The sequence below is a fragment of the Scyliorhinus canicula genome, chromosome 6 (genome assembly GCF_902713615.1).
Source record: "Scyliorhinus canicula chromosome 6, sScyCan1.1, whole genome shotgun sequence".
In the NCBI taxonomy this organism is placed as follows: domain Eukaryota; kingdom Metazoa; phylum Chordata; class Chondrichthyes; order Carcharhiniformes; family Scyliorhinidae; genus Scyliorhinus; species Scyliorhinus canicula.
In genome coordinates, this window is record NC_052151.1 from 112,295,611 (window position 1) to 112,314,132 (window position 18,522).

General features: G+C 45.6%; 1 protein-coding gene across 1 annotated transcript in view; it reads left to right on the top strand.

Annotated features, from left to right (window-relative positions):
* LOC119967399 (intersectin-2-like) overlaps nt 1-18,522 on the top strand; it is a 323,719-nt gene that overhangs the window by 145,351 nt on the left and 159,846 nt on the right. The window contains exons 13-16 of the mRNA XM_038799906.1: nt 8,409-8,671; nt 9,603-9,752; nt 14,524-14,664; nt 18,429-18,516. Of these exons, the coding sequence (XP_038655834.1) occupies nt 8,409-8,671; nt 9,603-9,752; nt 14,524-14,664; nt 18,429-18,516 (642 nt within the window). The remainder of the gene's footprint in view (nt 1-8,408; nt 8,672-9,602; nt 9,753-14,523; nt 14,665-18,428; nt 18,517-18,522) is intronic.

Sequence of the window (18,522 nt, forward strand, 5' to 3'; positions counted from 1 at the left end):
AGGGGCAATTTAGCGTGGCCAATTCACCTACCCTGCACATCTTTTGGATTGTGGGGGTGAAACCCAGGGTCCTTTGCTCTTCCTGATATATATTAATGATCGAGATCAGTGTTTTTCAAAACGTTCTTCTCCAGGAGCCACTTTTGTGAACTGGCCGCCCTGCGGGATCCACGCCAGCCGACCTTTGGCACCAATGTTTGCTTACCCAGTCTATCCTGAGTCAAGACAGTTTTTGGGATACTAAAGTTTTCTTTCCCCGGTCAAGGGAGAGAAAGAAAATAATCTTATTTTCCTATTCTTAATCACTATCCAGTAGCCCCTGGTGCATTTAATTTATATCAACATTTGGTAAGGAAGGGATAATTGAGCTAACCAACCCCCAGATGCAAAGTATCCAAATTTCAAACAGACAATCATGGAAATACTCGGCAGATCAAGCAGCTCCTGATGACTGATATGGAAGGCCATCTACCAGAAAAGTTCAGCCATTTCTTTTTATGTCATTGAACTTGCTGTTTGGCTAGCTGAGTATTTATAGGGTTCTACCCTTGTATTATGAAACATATTCCAAGATATAATTTCACAGTTTTAATTATTGTTCGCAGATATGCAGCTCAAAATGAAGGGTAAGAGAAAGTAAAAAGCTATCCTTTTTCTGACATCCTGGGCAGGATTCCCAGTCTCCGACACCAAAATCGTGTTCGGCGATGGGTGGAGAATCAAATTTGGCGCTGAAATCAGGGCGATGCGCTTTTGCAATGCTCTGCCCCCTCCGAAACGGTGTACTCGGAGTACACCTCACGCCGTCAAGATGGCCCCAGGACGTTACCTGAGACCCTCGCCCCGAGAATCTGCCCCTGTTGGGCCAGGTTCCGGACGACGGTGGTCGTATGTGGTATTTATTTTTGGGAACTCTGCATGGCGGCTATGGACTAAGTTCAGTGCTGCCACAGTCAAAGGGGGGCGGGGGTCGTATCCGCATCTAAAGCTGGGTGCTCTATGCTGCGTGCCTGCTACCCCCCCCCCAGACCCCCCTGAGGGGGGGGGGGGGGGGGGGTGGACATTTTGCGCCCTTTTTCCGGTCGTAAAACGCCAGGGTTCCCATGCCGGTGTCAGCAATCAGTCTCCGAATTGGAGAAACCAACCTCCTGTCTCTCCTTTCTCAGCAACATGGTGTCTTTCATATTCCATGTGTTTAAACCGCTGTAAGTTATATTAACTGGATGAGTTATGTGATTGAATATATGCCCATTCAGAAACATGAAATCAGCACAGGTGGGCCAGCATTTAATTCATATAGAGAGAGAAGGGACTGACAATTTTTGTGGTCAATTGTGTGGAGGGTGAAACAGTCACAAAACTGTCTGAATCCATTTGCAGATCTTTCTAAACATGCCCAGTGCTCAATTATATTAAGCAATAGGGTGTCATGGTGGCACAGCGGTTAGCACTGCTGCATCACGCCGCTGAGGTCCCTGGTTTGATCACTGTCTCTGTGGAGTTTGCACATTCTCCCCGTGTCTGCGTGAGTCTCACCCCCAACAACCCAAAGATGTGCAGGTTGGGGGAATTGACCACGCTAAATTGCCTATTAATTGGACAAAAATAATTGGGTATTTTAAATTTAAAAAGAAAATATATTACGCAATTAGAACTGAATTTCGGACAGGGCCATATATATTTGCCTTTGAGTTAATGTGCAATTTCACCTCTTATCATTTATAAGCAATTATTATTATTATAACATTAAATGACTCCCTCCCTTAGTCAATAGATAAATAAATTGATTAGCTACGACGTTTATGATCTTGTCAATCCTACCCTTCATTAGAGAAGTTGCCTCCCGTGCTTTAACTATTTGGTAGGAAATGCCACCTTAAACACCGTTCACTCATCAGCATCCAGCTTTATCACATTTCCAGGCAGAAATGCTGAGCACAAATTAGGAAAGGATTTTAAGATATGAAGCGTAATTCTGTTCTGACCTACAGTCACTTCCCCTGAACTGCATTCACTCTATTGTGATCTTCCTGATCAGTATACATCTATCAGCTCCTATGTCCCTGAAACCAAAGACAGTGCACTGAAATCACTTATTTAAAACAGTTAAAGGAGAAATATTGCTAAACATCTGTTGCAATAAGGCAGGATTCCTAATGGTCAAATCTGTCCTCATTGTAATCTGTTTGTGTAAGGAGGGGACTGATTTGACATTTTAGATAGGATTTACTCTGCAGGCTTCTGATTGCTGCCGTAAGGAAATTGTGTGTTAGCGGCTGATGGGTGCAGCGAGACGCAGTTTGATCCTCCCTTCGCGGCCCTTCTGACACCCACCTGTGGGTTGCAGCCCACAATTTGAAAAACCCTGATCAAGATCTTTTTGTGTAGGGGACAATTTCAAAGTTTGTAGATGATTCAAAACTTGGAAACATTGAAACTGTGAGGACAGTACAGAACTTCAAAAGGTCATAGACAAGTTGGTGGAGTGGGCGGATAGACCATAAGACATAGAAGCAGAATTAGGCCACTCGGCCTATTGAGTCTGCTCCGCCATTCAATCATGGCTGATATTTTTCTCATCTCCATTCTCCTGCCTTCTCCCCCATAACACCTGATGCCCCTATTGATCAAAAATCTATCTGTCTCTGTCTTAAAGACACTCAGTGATTTGGCCTTCACAGCCTTCTGCGGCAAAGAGTTCCACAGATTCACCATCCTCTGGCTGAAGAAATCCCTCCTCATCTGTTTTGAAGGATCGTCCCTTTAATCTGAAATTGTGTCCTCTGGTTCTAGTTTTTCCAGCAAGTGGAAATATCCTCTCCACGTCCACTCTATCCAGGCCACGCAGTATCCTGTAAGTTTCAATAAGATCCCCCCTCATCCTTCTAAACTCTAACGAGTACAGACCCAGAGTCCTCAACCGTTCCTCTACGACAAGCTGTTCATTCCAGGGATCATTCTTGTGAACCTCCTCTGGACCCTTTCCAAGGCCAACACATATTTCCTTAGATACAGGGCCCAAAACTGCTCACAATACTCCAAATGGGGTCTGACCAGAGCCTTATACAGCCTCAGAAGTGCATCCCTGGTCATGTATTCTTGCACTCTTGACATGAATGCATTGCATTTGCATTCCTAACTGCCGACTGAACCTGCAAGTTAACTAAGAGAACAAGGACTCCCAAGTCTCTTTGTGCTTCTGATTTGCTAAGCATTTCCCCATTTAGAAAATAGTCTTACATGGTATTACATTAGACACTTTCCAGTCCTCTGGGACCCTTCCTGCCTCCAATCATTCCTGAAAGATCACCGGCAATGCCTCCACAATCTCCTCTGCTATCTCTTTTTAGAACCCTAGGGACCATCCGATCCAGGTGACTTATCCACCTTCAGATCTTTCAGTTTCCCAAGAACCTTCTCCTTAGTGATTGCCACTGCACTCATCTCTGCCCCCTGATTCACCTGGAGCTCTGGCATCCAGCTAGTGTCTTCCACCATGAAGAAGTAACTATTCAGTTTGTCTGCTATTCATTGGGATAGGTGGCAGATGATGTTCAATGCGGATAGGTATGAGGTGATCCCTTTTGGTAGGAGGAGAGACAATATAAAATCAAGAGTGCAATTGCTAAGGGATGTATATGTGTATTGATCTCTAAAGATGGCAGGACAGATGGAGAGAGAGCAGTTAAAAATTCATATAGTTGGAACCTCACCAGCCTGACGGAGGAAGTTAAAAAGGACCTGCAAAGATGGAACACACTCCCGCTCTCCCTCGCGGGGAGAGTTCAGACGATCAAAATGAACGTACTGCCCAGGTTCCTCTTCCTGTTTAGATCCATTCCGATCTACATCCCCAAGGCCTTTTTCAAAGCGCTGGACAAACTCATCATGGCGTTCGTATGGGGGGGTAAAAATGCTAGGATCCCAAAGAAGGTCTTACAAAAAACAAAAACCAGGGGAGGGCTAGCCCTCCCGAATCTACAATTCTACCACTGGGCAGCAACAGCCGAGCGAGTAAGGGGATGGATCCAGGAGCCAGAGGCTGAGTGGGTGCGTGCGGAGGAGGCCTCCTGCATGGGAACCTCCCTCCGGGCCCTCGCCACGGCAGCACTCCCATCCCCACCCAAAAAACACTCCAGCAGCCCAGTGGTGACAGCCACCCTCCAATCCTGGAACCAACTGCGGCAGCAACTTGGCCTGACCAAATGTCGAACAGGGCTCCCATCTGCAACAACCATAGGTTCACACCAGCACTGACTGACGCCACCTTCAAAAGGTGGAGGCAGGACGGGGGGACACTGACAGTCAGGGACCTATACACGGACGACAGGATCGCAACACTGGACGAACTGACAGAGAAATTTCAGCTAGCTGGGGGGAACGAGCTACGGTACCTGCAGCTCAAAACTTCCTACGAAAGGAGACAAGGACGTACCCACAACCGCCACGACAGACACTACTGGAAGACCTACTGGACGCAAGTATCCTAGAGAAAGGGAACTGTAGTGACATGTATGACCGACTGGTAGATAGGGACGACACCGTACTGGACGCAACAAGGAGGAAATGGGAGGACGACCTGGGGATGGAGATAGGGTGGGGACTCTGGAGCGAAGCACTGCATAGGGTCAACTCCACCTCCACGTGCGCAAGGCTCAGCCTGACGCAACTAAAAGTGGTACATAGAGCCCACTTAACAAGAACCCGTATGAGTAGGTTCTTCCCGGAGGTGGAAGACAGATGTGAACGGTGCCAAAGAGGCCCGGCCAACCACGCCCACATGTTCTGGTCTTGCCCCAGACTCGTGGAGTACTGGACAGCCTTCTTGGAGGTTATGTCCAAAGTGGTGGGAGTGAGGGTGGAGCCATGCCCGATAGTGGCGGTCTTCGGGGTTTCAGAACAGCCAGATCTATTCCTGGGGAGGAGGGCGGACGCCCTTGCCTTTGCCTCCCTGATCGCCCGCCGTAGAATCCTGTTTGGCTGGCGGTCAGCAGCACCGCCCAGAGCTGCGGACTGGCTGTCCGACCTCTCGGAATCTCTCCAAATGGAGAAAATCAAATTTGCCATCCGAGGGTCGGACGACGGCTTCCACAGAACGTGGGAGCCATTCATGCAACTGTTCCGGGACCTATTTGTGGCCAATGTACAAGAGGAAGAATAGTCGGGGGAAGGTAGCGGGAGGGGGGGGGGGGGCTACAGGTTCGGTACGGGGGTTCGATGGCTAGCTAAGGCCCAAAACCAACTAAATAAACATGTTGAGGGGTGGGGGGGGGGGGGGGGGGGGGGGGCGGGCGCAGTTACCACTACGAAGATGCTTACCTGTAAATATGTATGTTAATTTTTGCGTGTTTGTTTGTTTTTTTTTTGTTCTTTTTCTCTCCTAACAATTTGTAATTTGTTCAATATAAAATATGAAAACTGAATAAAAACATTTATAAAAAAAAAAAAAAATTCATATAGTATTCTAGGCTGTAAGGCAGCATGGTGACGCAGTGGTTAGCACTGCTGCCCCAATCGCTTCTCGGCCTTTTAGCTAAGATGTGCGTGAGGTCAGGTGTAATGCCCGGATCTGGTATGTCTCTCTTGTGGGCATCATGAATTGGATTCAATTTGAATTGTCTTTCACAGCAGGCAAAGAGCTGGATTAGGGGTTTGCCCCTGTCCACTCTCTGAGCTCTGGCTTTGCAAAAAAAAAAAAAGCACTGCTGCCTCACGGCGCCGTGGAACCGGTTCGATCCCGGGTCACTGTCCGTGTGGAGTTTGCACATTCTCCCCATGTTTGCGTAGGTCTCACCCCCACAACCCAAAGATGTGCAGGGTAGGTGTGGTGTATATGGATTTCAGTAAGGCGTTTGATAAGGTTCCCCACGGTAGGCTATTGCAGAAAATAAGGAAGTATGGAATTGAAGGTGATTTAGCGGTTTGGATCAGTAATTGGCTAGCTGAAAGAAGACAGAGGGTGGTGGTTGATGCCAAATGTTCATCCTGGAGTTACTAGTGGTGTACCGCAAGGATCTGTTTTGGGGCCACTGCTGTTTGTCATTTTTATAAATGACCTGGAAGAGGGTGTAGAAGGATGGGTTAGTCAATTTGCAGATGACACGAAGGTCGGTGGAGTTGTGGATAGTGCTGAAGGATGTTATAGGATACAGAGGGACATAGATAAGCTGCAGAGCTGGGCTGAGAGGTGGCAGATGGAGTTTAATGCGGAAAAGCGTGAGGTGGTTCACTTTGGAAGGAGTAACAGGAATGCAGAGTACTGGGCTAATGGCAAGATTCTTGGTAGTGTAGATGAACAGAGAGATCTCGGCATCCAGGTACATAGATCCCTGAAAGTTGCCACCCAGGTTAATAGGGCTGTTAAGAAGGCATATGGTGTGCTAGCCTTTATCAGCAGGGTGATTGAGTTTCGGAACCACAAGGTCATGCTGCAGCTGTACATAACTCTGGTGCGGCCGCACCTGGAGTACCGCGTGCAGTTCTGGTCACCACATTATAGGAAGGATGTGGAAGCTTTGGAAAGGGTTCAGAGGAGATTTACTAGGATGTTGCCTGGTATGGAGGGACGGTCTTACGAGGAAAGGCTCAGGGAATTGAGGTTGTTTTCGTTAGAGAGGAGAAGGCTGAGAGGTGACTTAATAGAGACATATAAGATAGTCAGAGGGTTAGATAGGGTGGACAGTGAGAGTCTTTTTCCTCGGATGGTAATGACCAACACGAGGGGACATAGCTTTAAATTGAGGGGTGATAGATATAGGACAGATATCAGAGGCAGTTTCTTCACTCAGAGAGTAGTAGGGGTGTGGAACGCCCTGCCTGCAACAGTAGTAGACTCGCCAACTTTAAGGGCATTTAAGTGGTCACTGGATAGACATATGGATGAAAATGGAATAGTGTAGGTCAGATAGGCTTCAGATGGTTTCACAGGTCGGCGCAACATCGAGGGCCGAAGGGCCCGTACTGCGCTGTAGTGTTCTATGTTCTATGTAGGTGGATTGTTCTTGCTAAATTGCCCCTCAATTGGAAAAAAGAATTGGGTACTCTAAATTTATTTTTTGAAAAGTATTCTGGGCTTTAATAATAGGGGCATAGATTTCAATAGTAAGGAGGTTATATGGAACTTAAGACCTTCGCTGGAGTATTGTGTACAGTTCAGGAGATTCCAGGGATGAGAAAATCAGTTATGAAGATAGATTGGAGAGATTGGGACTGTTCTCTTTGGAGAAGAAAAGGCTACGAGGAGATTTGATAGCGGTATTAAAAATCATGAAGGGGCTGGATTTAAAGACAATCACTTAAGGAATATGGACTTCACTGGCGATACCAGCATATATTGGCAGCAGGGTAGCATGGTGGTTAGCATAAATGCTTCACAGCTCCAGGGTCCCAGGTTCGATTCCCGGCTGGGTCACTGTCTGTGTGGAGTCTGCACGTCCTCCCCCTGTGTGCGTGGGTTTCCTCCGGGTGCTCCGGTTTCCTCCCACAGTCCAAAGATGTGCGGGTTAGGTGGATTGGCCATGCTAAATTGCCCGTAGTGTCCTAATAAAAGTAAGGTTAGGGGGGGGGGGGGGTTGTTGGGTTACGGGTATAGGGTGGATACGTGGGTTTGAGTAGAGTGATCATGGCTCGGCACAACATTGAGGGCCGAAGGGCCTGTTCTGTGCTGTACTGTTCTATGTTCTATATTGCCCATTCCTTATAGACCTTGAGAAGGTGGTGAAGAGCTGCTTTTCTGAACCGTTACAATCCATGTGGAAAAGGTACACTCGCATGTTAGAGAGGGGGTTCCAGGATTTTGACCCAGTGACAGTGAAGGAATGATTATATATTTTTAAGTCAGGGGGGTGAATGGCTTGGAGGGGACTTCCAGGTGGTGGTGTTCACGTGTATCTATTTCCCTTGATCTTGGTAGTGGTCGGGGGTTTGGAAGGTACTGTCTCAGGAGACTTGGACCATAAGACATATGAGCAGAATTAGGCCATTCGTCCCATCTGCTCCACCATTCAATCAAATTTGATTCCAGAGCATCGATACCCAACACATTAAGAACCATTCCCTCCTTCACAACTTCTTCTCTCCACGACTCTCCTCCTTTAACATTCTCCTAAAAACCTCACGCCGTTGACCAATATGTCGTAATATCTCCTCCTGCGCTTCAATGGCAGATTTTGACTGATAATTGTTGTGAAGCCCCATGGGACACTTTTACCATATTATAGGTGCTATATAAAGGCATAGTCTTGTTAATGTGCAGAAAAAAACATAGCAAGCAAATAGTCAAAAATGAGCTCACAAAAGTCCAAAAGAAAAGGTTTGCATGTATTGCTCTATTAGATTTTCACTGCTGATGAGTGAAGTTGTACTCATACTTAATTTTTTTTAGAACTGATTGCAATTGATATTTACAGTCACTTTTGAGGATAAAAGAAAAGCAAACTATGAAAAAGGGAATGCGGAGCTGGAGCGGAGGCGTCAGACCCTTCTGGAGCAGCAACAGCGGGAGGCTGATCGTAGAGCACAGCGGGCAAGGGAGGAATATGAGAGAAAGGAGCGTGAACTGCAAGAGCAGGAACGGAAAAGGCAGCTTGATCTGGAGAAACGTTTGGAGAAGCAACGCGAGTTGGAAAGACAAAAGGAAGAGCAAAGGAGGAAAGAAATCGAAAAACGAGAGGTTTGCAATAAAGATTTTTAAACTGGAAACAGTGCATTTTGTAGATTCTGCGGGCAGTAGGCACAAGATGGAGGAATTTGAATCTTACATTAGTTTGAAAGAATCTGCGAATCATCTCAGTTTCAATGTGCTGTGTTTTGAAGTCATGATCTTATGATTGTAAATTTCATGACTTCATGTCATGGCTGTGGGGAGAATGTGGTTGGATTTCTGTACAGTCACCCCAAACTGCTGTTTATTTACCTCCTAACACCCAGCTTATACAATATTGGCAGAGGTTGCTGGGGATCTATACTTGACAGGGAGGAGAAATAAATCATAAAGTGTGCCAAAGAGTGTGAGTCTAGATCTGACCCGATATGCTTACGATGTACAATCTAAGAGAGTAAACTCCAAGTGACCTGTGGCTTAACAACTTATTACAACCAGAAGCTATGTGCTCCATTTACACAATGGTTTACCACTACTCTCAAAATCTAAAATTGCTTCCTTTCTGCATGTGTGTGTGTGTGCATATACTGTATACATATATAAATGGTACTTGCGTGGAATTTCCTTGAGACAGTTCAACATTACGAGTTAGATCGCAAAAGTGGGCTTTACTTCATAGAGTTCTGGTAACTTGTATGGATTCGGAGAGTTGTATTTTACAGAGCTGGTGTGAAGCATAAAACAGAAGCAGTTTTAATCTCTCAGAATGGCAACATATCTATAATGTGATGGGACTTGTGAATTGTCATCTCGGATAATGCCAATAAGAAACTAATTTGGCATCTTTTTAAACTTAATTTTCTAAAAATTATAAAAACATATTTTTTTGTTTGGTGGTTTTTTGAGCATTTTCCTTTATCTCGATTTTGCATTGTAAAGTTGAATTATTTTACGACGCCAGTGTTCTCGAGCTACTTTTGCATTTGTTGTGTACCTTTAGGCAGCTAAGCAGGAACTTGAACGTCAGCGTCAGCTTGAGTGGGAGCGGATCCGGCGACAAGAACTCCTCAACCAGCGAAACCGGGAACAAGATGAAATTGTCCATTTAAAGGCCAAAAGAAAAAGCCTGGAACTTGAACTGGAGGCATTAGTAAGTAGATGTGCAGGACCCAGCAAGTATGATTCATAATTCACATGGCTGGTGTGGATCTATTTTTGCCGTAGTTCGTTAATATTGAGATCTTGAGGGGCAGCACGGTGGCCTAGTGGTTAGCACAGCTGCCTCATGGCGCTGAGGTCCCAGGTTCGATCCCGGCTCTGGGTCACTGTCCGTGTGAAGTTTGCACATTCTCCCCGTGTCTGCGTGGGTTTCGCCCCTACAACACAAAAATGTGCAGAGTAGGTGGATTGGCCATGCTAAATTGCCCCTTAATTAGAAAAAAAAATTGGGTACTCTAAATTTATATATTAAAAAAATATTAAAAATGTTGAGATCTTGGATGTAAAATCATACAAATAAACCCTTTTACAGGCATCTGTTCCTCCCTCCTTCCGTTTATTGTATTAACCGAGCTGGGGAGATCGAGAACATCTAGATCCGATACCAGGAAAATCAAATTCATTCTAAACTGTAGTAAATTCTGACTTCTCCCCTTTCATTCAACCTATCGTACGCATTGCAACAAGTGTTTCGTAGAAATAAAATCCTGTCATTGACTGATATTGAATGAGGTTTGGGTAACTACAGATTCAACAGTTTCAATAGTTTATATTTCAACTACACGCACGCAAACACAAGCATGCACACACTGTTTGAATTGCAGTTTTCAATATTTGAATGTACAGCAGAAACAAATGAAAAGAAGAACATAGTGAAAGGAGAACCCCGCCAATCCCTCACCATTGATGTGCAATATTTTAAAATAGAATGGTAAGCAGTTGCCCTTAAAACACAGCCAGAGTTGCCAGAGGTTCACTGTACATTTCAGTTGGCCTAGTTTTCATAGATCATAGAATTTACAGTGCAGAAGGAGGCCATTCGGCCCATCGAGTCTGCACAGGCTCTTGCAAAGAGCACCCTACCCAAGGTCAACACCTCCACCATATCCCCATAACCCAGTAACCCCACCCAACACTAAGGGCAATTTTGGACACAAAGGGCAATTTATCATGGCCAATCCGCCTAACCTGCACATCTTTGGACTGTGGGAGGAAACCGGAGTACCCGGAGGAAACACACGCACACACGGGGAGGATGTGCAGACTCCGCACAGTGACCCAAGCCGAAATCGTACCTGGGACCCTGGAGCTGTGAAGCAATTATGCTATCCACAATGCTACTGTACTGCCCAAAAGACAACTTTATGTGGATAGTAATTAATTCTCAGAATTTTTGGAGCACAGATATTTCGAGAAAGCAGTTTTAAAATTCTCACTGCATTTTGAAAAATAATGAACAGTTCAATGGTTATTGATTGAAGCTCTGGTCAAAAATGAATGCTTATTAGATTCAGCTGTGAACCTATTCAGTTTATTCAGACTTGATTTTCTCTGCAAAATAAGTAATTTTGGTTTTTAAAAAAAAGTTAAAAATCAATTTAGAGTATCCAATTCTTTTGTTTTTCCAATGAAGGGGCAATTTAGCGTGCTCAATTCACCTACCCTGCATATCTTTTTGGGTTGTGGAGTTGAGACCCATGCAGACACTGGGAGAATGTGCAAACTCCATACGGACAGTCACCCGGGGCACGGATTGAACCCAGGTCCTCAGCGTGGTGAGGCAGCAGTGCTAACCACTGTGACACCATGCCGCTCCAAAATTTTAATAAAATTGAATGCAACATTATTGTGGGTTCCTGAAACTTTTAACGGCAATCTTTTAAAAGTTTATCGTATATTTCTTCATTCAAAATCTATTTGTTAAAAGTACAGTTTTGAATGTAACACCTCTCTTTGTTTTTAGATAAGGTCAGACATCTGAAAGGTACAGGGCTGGATTCTCTGCTTGAGAGGCATGGGAAAGGGTTCTTCGTTGGCTGACGCCAAAATCAGGGAACGCGAGTGGGTAGAGAATAGGTTCTGATGACAAAATCGCAGTGGGTGCCAATTTGACGGCAAATTACAATTCTCCATCACCTCGACAGCGGCGTCAATGCGTTTCGGAACGCATGTACAATACACACCATTTGTATATTATTAGCAGGCTCGACTCGGAATTCTCCGCCTCCGGTGGGCTAAGTTCCCGCGATGGGCGCAGTTCACTTGTGCTTTTAAATATCGTAAAACTGGCATCATGGCTGATGATGGAGAGAGAGGAGGTAGGACACGGAGAGGCATGACCGTGGGCTGCCTGCCGGTCACTGGCTGGGGCAGGAGGGTTGACAGGGTCATGGGGTGGGACGGGGGTAAGGGCCATGTACCCGGGGTGACCCCCCCACAGGACTGGGGCGGTGTCCAGGGACAGACCACTAATATCGCGACCTGCAAGACAGCCACCTTGTTGCGTACCCCACTGATTACCCATCTTGGTCACTGGTCCTGCAGAGTGATACTGGCTGTGTGAGTACCCTGCACCCCACCTTCCACCAGACCACCCCACCCGCCAACCTGGCCACCATCCATTGGCAGGATATCAGGCGGCCCACCAGAACAATGCCCCTGCAGGCTCCTAACTCCTCTCTCTCCTTCATCAACATGAGGGTACCACTAGTGGCCGTGCTCGGAGGCGGCACAGGCTTGGGTCAGAGGTGTGGGCCTAGCCGGTGCGTGACATGGCAGGGCGACCGGTTTTTGGGGTTGGCCCGGGAAGGTGGAGCTGATGGTGGCCAACATAGTTGGCGAACCTGGAGGCAATCAAGTTGTCTTATGCGTGGTGGCCGTGGCGCACATATCATGTGGCCTCCTGTGCCTGGCTGGGCCCAATGTCCTCCACATCCTCCTCGTTGGACGAAGCATGCCATTCCTCCACCTTCTCCAGCATGTTTCCCCGCCCTGTGGAAGACACAGCAGTCCACCATGTTGCGGGAAACCCTCACACTGCTGTACTGGAGGGCCCGCCCTGAGCGGTACAGGCACCTGAACCATGCCTTCAGCACACGGATGCCCTTGGACACTGCATGGACGTTGTTATAGTGGTTCTCCGTGTTGGTCTGGGGCCTCCGGATAGACATTATCAGCCATGACTGCAGCGGGTAACCCAGGAGCCAGCGCCTTTCCCGGGGGCATGCCTCATAGGTGCCGGGCACTGTTGAGTGTGCCAGGACAAAGGAGACATGCATGCTGCGTGGATATCGAGCGCAGGCATGCATGGTGCAGCTGATGGTCACTCGCTAGCTACACATTCATCGAGTGGAATCCCTTCTGTTTGATGAGGGGCATCCCCATATGCGCCGATGCCCATAGCGGAACATGCATCCTGTCAATCACCCCCTGGACCTGGGGCATGCCAGCGATTGCGGCAAATCCCACTACCCGGATAAACTGGTGGAATCAGTCCACATTGAAGGTTATGTACTGTGCCTTCCAGGCATACAGGACATCCGTTGTGGTGCAGATGCACCCGTGCATGGAAGTCTGAGTGCGCGCTACTCTGCCAGCAGGGTGCCACCTTGTTGCAGGGGGCAATGTGTGTCACCGACTGGCATGTGTGCGGGCAGAAACTGCGGAAAGTGCTGGGTCAGCACCTGTTAGGACCGTAGCTGTATTGTAACTTGGGTTCTCTTTGCAATGCACGGGCAGGATGGAGGGAGCAGATACGCACTGGGAGGCAGGGCTTGGGGCCGGCCGGTGTTCCTGCGGGTGGGCTGACTACTGGTGGGGCATCTGCCCTGGGGCGAGCAATGTGCTAGGGAAGGTGACAAATGTCAGGGTGCATGCATCCACTATTTGGGATATGCTCTGCACCCAGTGGGGTAACGCCTCGTATGAGGTGCCAGTACCTGGTGGGCCACTGGCTGCGCACGCACGTCCCGTTTATGGATCAGCTAGGGTTTCCTAGGGGGGGTGGCCTAATGGGGAGGGGGCACCCATATGTTCAGTGGCGCTCTGCACCTTTATGGGCTCCTCTCACCCTCAGCAGCCAAGGCACCCGGTTCCCGTTTTTAAATACCACATGTGAACCATGCCGGTGTCACTTCCTCTTGGCAGAGGGGGAGCATCGTGAGGCTGGAGACTACTGAGTCAGGCCCGTTAATGATATGCTAATGTCCGTTACACGCTGCCATTGAGGCACTGGAGCATGGCTTTCTGTTAGGCGCCCAGTCTCGACCTCTAATTTCGGCTTACGCCCGATTCACCACCTCGATGGCAATTCCGGCGTCGCTGGGCGGAGAATCCTGCCCATAGTGTTTACAGATTTTGCTAACATTGACTGTGCATAGTTAATCCCTGTCAGATAAGTCACAATGTATAAATATTAGATTGTTGACAATCTTAGTTCTGCTGAGAAAAGTAAAAGAAACTTGTTAACCGTCAAAAAATAAATGTGTGGGCCTGAGAGACTTTTTTTGCACCTGATAGAACTATTTTTATGAGGATATTGACTACAATGCATTGTGGGCTGGAACAGCAAAACTGCAATACAGTAAAGTGGCAAATCACCATTGAATGAATAAGATTTCCCCGAGTGTAGTTCCCACCAAGATTAACCAACTTGTGGGTAGATAGAGCAGGATATTCCACTGAATGAGCAATTATCAGCTCACTGAATTAAACCTAGAAAATCAAATAGGTACTCCTTTTGATTATTACTAGTAAGTCATTGCGGCAATGTGGTGCAGTGTTTCATTTTCAAAATTATCTGTCCCTGCCCACATGGCCCGCATGAATGTGGTGCCATTGTACTTTCTCTTGGCTCAGTGCAATTAATGTTGGTGTTTTCATTTTTTCCTCCTAAATGTGACCAAAACTCTAATCTGTTTCAGACTGAGAAGCAGCAAAATGTGACGAGCAGAGTGCACGAAGTGCAAAGCAGAAAGGAAGTTCAAAAAAATGAACTGAATCTGGTAAACAAGAAACATGACCAGAGGCGAATAGAAGTAAACCTTTTACAGCAACAGCTCCAGGTAGTGGCCTAAATATTTCTTTTCGAGCTTGACTCCACCTTTATTTAACAAAAATATGTAGTCAAATCTGATTAATCTTCTTGAGTGAGGCTAACAATACCAAATCTTTCATATTGGGAAAACCTCGAAGATGGAGTATGGGGCAGATGAAGATGAAGATAGGGCAGACTGATTTAAGTTTGCACTACTTTAATACACAGATTAAAATGGAGGCACAGTGACACAGGGCTCCAGTAGGTACACTACTGAATGGTAGCAAAAATAGAAAAACATAGCAGGTCGAGCAATATCTCTGAAGAGAGAAACAGAGTTAATGTTTCAAGTCCGTATGATTTCTCTTCACTTCGGAAGAGAGGTAGAAATGTGATGGATTTTCTATTGCTGAAGAGACCTTAAGACATGGGAGCAGAAATAGGCCATTCGGCCCATTCAGTCTGCTTCGCCATTCAATGAGATCCTAATTGAACTGATATAATCCTCAACTCCACTTTTCTGCCTTATCCCCATAACCCTTGATTCCCTGACTGATTAAAAATCTGTCTATCTCAGCCTTGAACATGATTAATGACCGAATCTCTACAACCCTTTGGGGTAAAGAATTTGACATTTTCACTACCCTCTGAGAGATGAAATTCCTCCTCACCTCTGTCGTTAATGGGCGACCCCTTACTCTGAGATTATGCCCTCGGGTCCTAGACTCTTTCACAAGGGGAAACAACCTCTCAACATCTACCCTCTCAAGCCCACTGAGAATCCTTTATGTCTCAATAAGGTTGTCTCATTCTTCTAAACTCCAATGAGTACAGGCTCAGCCTACTCAACCTCTCCTCATAAGAAAATCCCACCATACCCGGGATCAACCTACTGAACCTCCTCTGGACTGCCTCCAATGCCAATCTATCCTTCCTGAGATAAGCGGACCAAAACTGTTCACAGTATTCCAGGTGTGGTCCAACTAGTGCCTTGTATAGTTTTAGCAAGACTTCCTTATTTTTATACTCCCTTTCCTTTGAAAAAAAGGCCAATATTTCATTTGCCTTCCCTATTACCTTCTGAACTTGGCTGCTAGCTGTTTGTGAATTATTCACGAAAAGCTCCCAAAGCACTCTGTGCTGCAGTTTTTTGCAGTCTTTCTCCATTTAAATAATATTCAGCTCCTTTATTCTTCCTCTCAAAGTGCATAACTTCATTCTTTTATCATAATATGGCATCTGCCAATTTTTGCCCACTCACTTAACCTGTCTACATCCCTCTGTAGACTCTTTGTGTCGTCCTCGCCACTTGTCTTCCCACCTATTTTTGTGTCATTCCCAAACTTGGCAATAGTACATTCACTTTACTCATCTCAGTCATAATATATATTGTAAATAATTGTGGCTCAAGCACCCTGTGGCACTCCACTAGTTACAAGTTGCCATCCTGAAAATTCCCCTCTTATCCAAATTCTGCCTTCTATCAGTTTGTCAATCCTTTTCCATGCTAATATACTACTACCTCAACACCATGGGCTCTTATCTTATTAAGTAGATTTTTGATTAGTAACTAATCGAACACTTTTTGGAAATCCAAGTTTCTTCCATCTACTGGTTCCCTATCATCTATCCTGCTCATTACCATCTCAAAGAAGTCTAATAGATTTGTCAGGCGTAGTTTTTCCTTCATGAAGCCGTGTTGACTCTGCTTAATTATATTATGTATTTCTAAATGCTCTGCTATTACATCCTTATAATAAACTTGAACATTTTCCCAATGACAGATGTTAAGCTAACTGGCCTATAAATGTTTTTATCTCCCTCCCTATTTGAATAAGGGTGTTCTAACAATTGGCAGTTTTCCAATCCTCTGGGACTTTTCCTGAATTTAAGGATTCTTGGAAGATTATGACCACTGCATTCACTATCACTGTTACTACTTCCTTTAAAATCTTAGGATGCAACCCATAAGGCCCAGGGAACTTATCGGTATTTAGTCCCATTAGTTTTCCTAGTACTTTTTCTTTTATCATAGTTATTGTATTTATTTACTCACCCCTCTCCCTTTTTTGCCCCTTGATTATTTAGTATTTTTGGAATGTTATTGGTGTCCTCCACCATGAAGGCTGATTTCAGTTGGGCTTCACTGGAACATTGCAGCAGGCAAAGGACTGAAATGTGTGCATGAGAGCAAGCTTGTGAGTTGAAATGGCAAGCGACAGATAGGTTGGGGTTGTGCTTGAGCAAAGGTGTTCTCCAAACACCAGGTCTGCCTGTCTGCATTTAGTCTCCCCAACATAGAGGGGACCACATTGTGAGGAGAAAATTGAAGGAGGTACAAGTAAATCACTGCTTCACCTGAAAGGCCTCGGACATTACGGAGGGAAAAGGTAAAGAGGCAGACCTTCTGCAATTGCATGGGAAAGGAACGAGGAGTGGGGGTGATGGAGGAATGGACCAGGCTGTCATGGGAGGAAAGGTCCCTATTAATGCTTTGGGAAGGTGAGGGGAATATGTGCTGGATTTAGCAGAAGTGGTGGAGGATGATCCTATGAATGTGGTAAACTGGTGGGGTGAAAATAATAATAATCTTTTTATTGTCACAAGTAAGCTTATATTAAAACAAATGTTAAATACAGTTGAGGGTCCTGTCAACCACAGCTGGGGGGAAGCCTCGGCTCAGGAAAATGGACAAATCTGGAAGGTAGCATCATCGGAACAGATATGATGTTGGGTGAGAAACTGAGGAGAATGGGATGGAATGCTTACAAGGAAGTATGGTGTGAGGAGCTGTAGTTAAGGTAGCTGTGGGAGTTGGTGGGCTTGTAATGTAGATTGGTAGTCTATCACTGGAAAGGGGGACAGAGAAGTAAGGGAAGTGTCAGATTGGTCATGAGAAAGTTGAAAAATGGAAGCAAAGTCGATAAATTTTTCCATGTCCAGCTATCTTACCTTTTTGCCACTATTAGCACCTTCTTTAGTCTTTAACACTATCATAAACACTACCTTTGCCTTTTGCCCATGACATCTTTGTCAAATCTCTCCTGAGCTCCCACCTACTCCTGACCTATTTTGTTCTACCAGCTCAACCCCCATTCACAGTATACAATCCACCACATTTGTATCTGTCCATCTCTGAAGAAGAATTGTATGGATTTGAAATGTTAACTCTATTTCTGATTTTGTGTTTTTATTTCAGATTTCCAACATCTGCAGTATTTTGGTTTTATTTTGCTGAATGGTAGTATATTGATTTGCGAGGGCCGGTTTTACAGCATCAGTTCATTTGAATTAAGACACCCAATTGCACTTTATGAACCCAAGTTAAATATGTCAATAAACATTCCGCCTCTCCACGAGAAAGTTGGAAGCCCTGATATAGCGTGGTGATGACGGCAGGCACGTGTGTGGTGTGTTGGAGACGGGTTTAGTGAATTTCAATTTTTAACTCCTTCTCCTGGACTCTCTTGCCCATCATGAGGATGGGGTTAATATCAAAGCCAATGAAACTGCATTGATATCAGACTTTGAATTCTTTGAAGTGGACATGGATTAAACAGGATCTTGACAGGGATGAATCACAGAGAATGAGTGGAGGACAGTGTGTCGGTGAAATGGGAAGCCAGCCACAGAGACTGGTGATGGAAGAGTTCAGATCCGATGAGGCAATTAGCTTTGGTTGAGTCCAACTGCTTATATGAATATTTTCTGAGAATACCTGCCTTTAAGATAAGTTTTACTTTACTTAAAACCCAGCTAAAATATGTTCCTCTACTGTATGTGTTCTTTTAGGAGCTTCAGAATATGTTGACTCAGTTAATTCCTGAAAAGCAAGCACTGGATGACCAAATTAAACACCTTCAGCCCAATTCTGCCCACAGTGAGT